The sequence below is a fragment of the Thermomyces dupontii genome, assembly GCF_041956625.1.
Source record: "Thermomyces dupontii strain NRRL 2155 unplaced genomic scaffold VTN31scaffold_3, whole genome shotgun sequence".
NCBI lineage: Eukaryota > Fungi > Ascomycota > Eurotiomycetes > Eurotiales > Trichocomaceae > Thermomyces > Thermomyces dupontii.
In genome coordinates, this window is record NW_027192309.1 from 6410 (window position 1) to 8881 (window position 2472).

At 58.1% G+C, this 2472-nt stretch overlaps 1 protein-coding gene across 1 annotated transcript; it reads left to right on the forward strand.

Annotated features, from left to right (window-relative positions):
• Positions 1-399: 399 nt before the first annotated feature.
• Positions 400-933, forward strand: VTN31DRAFT_3434 (uncharacterized protein; the record flags this gene model as incomplete). The annotated part of the gene is made up of 1 exon (XM_069403713.1): positions 400-933. One exon carries the CDS (start codon positions 400-402, stop codon positions 931-933), a length of 534 nt encoding a protein of 177 aa, XP_069260759.1.
• Positions 934-2472: the final 1539 nt, after the last annotated feature.

A 2472-nucleotide genomic window follows, 5' to 3' on the forward strand; every position in this document is an offset into this window, starting at 1 on the left:
ACTTGATGTCTTCCTCTCGTAGATCCAGCGCTACAATTCTACAACTACAAAGCAACTACCGTCGGTCACACTAGCAGTACTCCATAGTCCTTACGGCTCAGCGGCTTTGCAAATGTGAAGTTCTAGGTAGACGTGCTGATCAGTACTCAAGGCTGCAAGAGTCATGAAGAGTCGGCACTCACTTAACGGGTGTGGGCTTCTCCCGTAAATGTTTTCTCAGGCGGTACTGAGATCTTCAAGGGTGCTATCCCAAACAAGCACCCCATGGGAAACTGGCCTCATGATATACAGCGACCATCGTCTTGGCTCGTAGGCTTTGTAGCCACCCTTTAATATCGATGAGAGACGGGCCTTCATTCACATGACATACCTCCGACGATGTTTGGTTTGTAGCTTCTGATGCCGGCGCAGCCATGTTGTGAATTAGCCTTTGGATTTCACTGTCGATCCTCCCGGTCGCATCTGACGATTCGAGCCAGGGACTTGTACAGCGCCGCCACCGAATACAACGGCGGAGATGATGAACAAGATGACGACCTGGGGGGGTTCTATGCACTTTCGGACTCCTGGAGCGAAGTTCGTACGGAGGATCTGTCCGAGACTGACGAGAAGGATTACATTGTGTCTTCGGAGCCAGCTGACTACGAAAACGGCTTGCCAGAGCGCGAAGGCGGTAAGATGTCGCCATCAGACGGCGATAGCTCGGAGTCGGACGGCGATGAGAATCCGGTCGATGTTGCTCAGTGGCTTAGCAGCCACCTGGCCAACTTCCGTGGCTGCCGGATGTATCGACCGCCCCGGGCCGATTATGCCGCCGCCAAACATCTGACGCTAAACGCATTAACGGAGATTGGGCAAGACGCATTCCCGGACGTCCTGAAAAACGATCGGATGCTGGAGATCGCGCAAGAGCTTGACACGCGCGCCTGGTAGCAACCGGTCGAGGGGAGAATTGCCGAGGACGACGAGCACCCATGGTTCCTGTGCGTCGACTGCTCGCAGGTCCCGAATGGAACTCCGGGGGTGGAAAACGTCTCCTTCGACGTTGACAGCGTGATGGGTTTCATGCCGCACCTGGGCTTCGCGCGCCGCGGCATCTACCTGGACCTGACGCCGCAATTCGTGAGCAACATCGCCAAGTCCGTGCACCTTACGATGCGCGTTCCCGTCAACCCCGATCGGGACGACTTAGGGGCCACTGTCTCGCGACCGCTTCACAAGGTGCCGCACATCCATCTGGGCCGTGTTCGACACTACGAGGACGTGTCGGTTTTCGTTTTCTTCCCCCGGTTATATCGCAAAGATGCCATTGCGACCAACTTCTTGACCGAGGAGCGCATTGAGTGGTGGGTCGACGAGGTGCTGCTCCACACCATCCGGAGGTCGACGGAGGATGGGTATCTGCAGCATCTTCCGCCGAACTACCGGAGTGCGAAGTTGGCGGCGCAAGCGGCGCACCTCGAAGGCCACTCGTGAGTTGACCGCAGAGGCCCGTGCCACCAGATGCTGCGATATCAGGTCCCAGGCGACAGGCTGGTGGACATCTGGACCCGTATCCTGCGTTGGGTGCAGTCGCCGCGGTACCGGGAATTCCGAAACCTGCAACTGTTCGTCTCGGCCAAGAACCTCAAGATGGCCACCCGGGGAAACCGTCCTGGTCACGTCTGGCGGCGTTTTATGGAGGAGTGGGAGCACGCGATCGACATGCGCGATGTCGACAACACCTCCTTTTACGTCGACATTGGCAAGGAAACCTGGTGCCGGTCGGAGGGTGGGGAAAATGGCGGCTCCCATGCTGCGACGCTGATGTGGCGCCCACTTGGACACCTTCGCGCGGTCTCCAATATACCGTAGCCGGCGCGGATTCGTCCTTCAGCAGCGAACGTTCAACACCGGCCTTGTTCGCGACTTCCCGAATCGGACAATCCTCCCTGGGAAGAGAACGCCGGCCCGTCGCCAGGGCCTTGTATACACGCAGCTCTACAACAGCTGCAAGGAGATGCTGGATGCGGCGAAGACGGTGCCGTTCCAGGATCAGGCCCTGAAAAGTCTGGCGTTGGACGATGACCTCAGAGCGAGCCTTCAGCATGCCGGTGGTGCCGTGGCTCACGATGCGGAGACGCTGACGCAGTCGTACCTGCAAAGAAGCGGTGTGCTGCTGCGATTGGCGCGTCAAGACGGAAGTCCTTTGGGATTCGGGAGGAGCATCGGATGACACTGCGGCTCGCCACGCTGGTCGTGGATCGTCTGACGCGGCAGGACATCGAGACCTGGGTTGAATTCGCTTTCCTCGCCGCGAGCACGTTCCATACTGGATACTGCCGACGTCCACCTTTCTGGATTTTCATTACTCGAAAATCAATCGGTACGCCGCTATGTTCGAGTACGCACGGGCTAGGACGCAGCTGAGGGGCGGCTACATCGCGTTGGAGGAGAGCATTGCGATGGCGATCTTCCTGCGTGTCCTGCGGC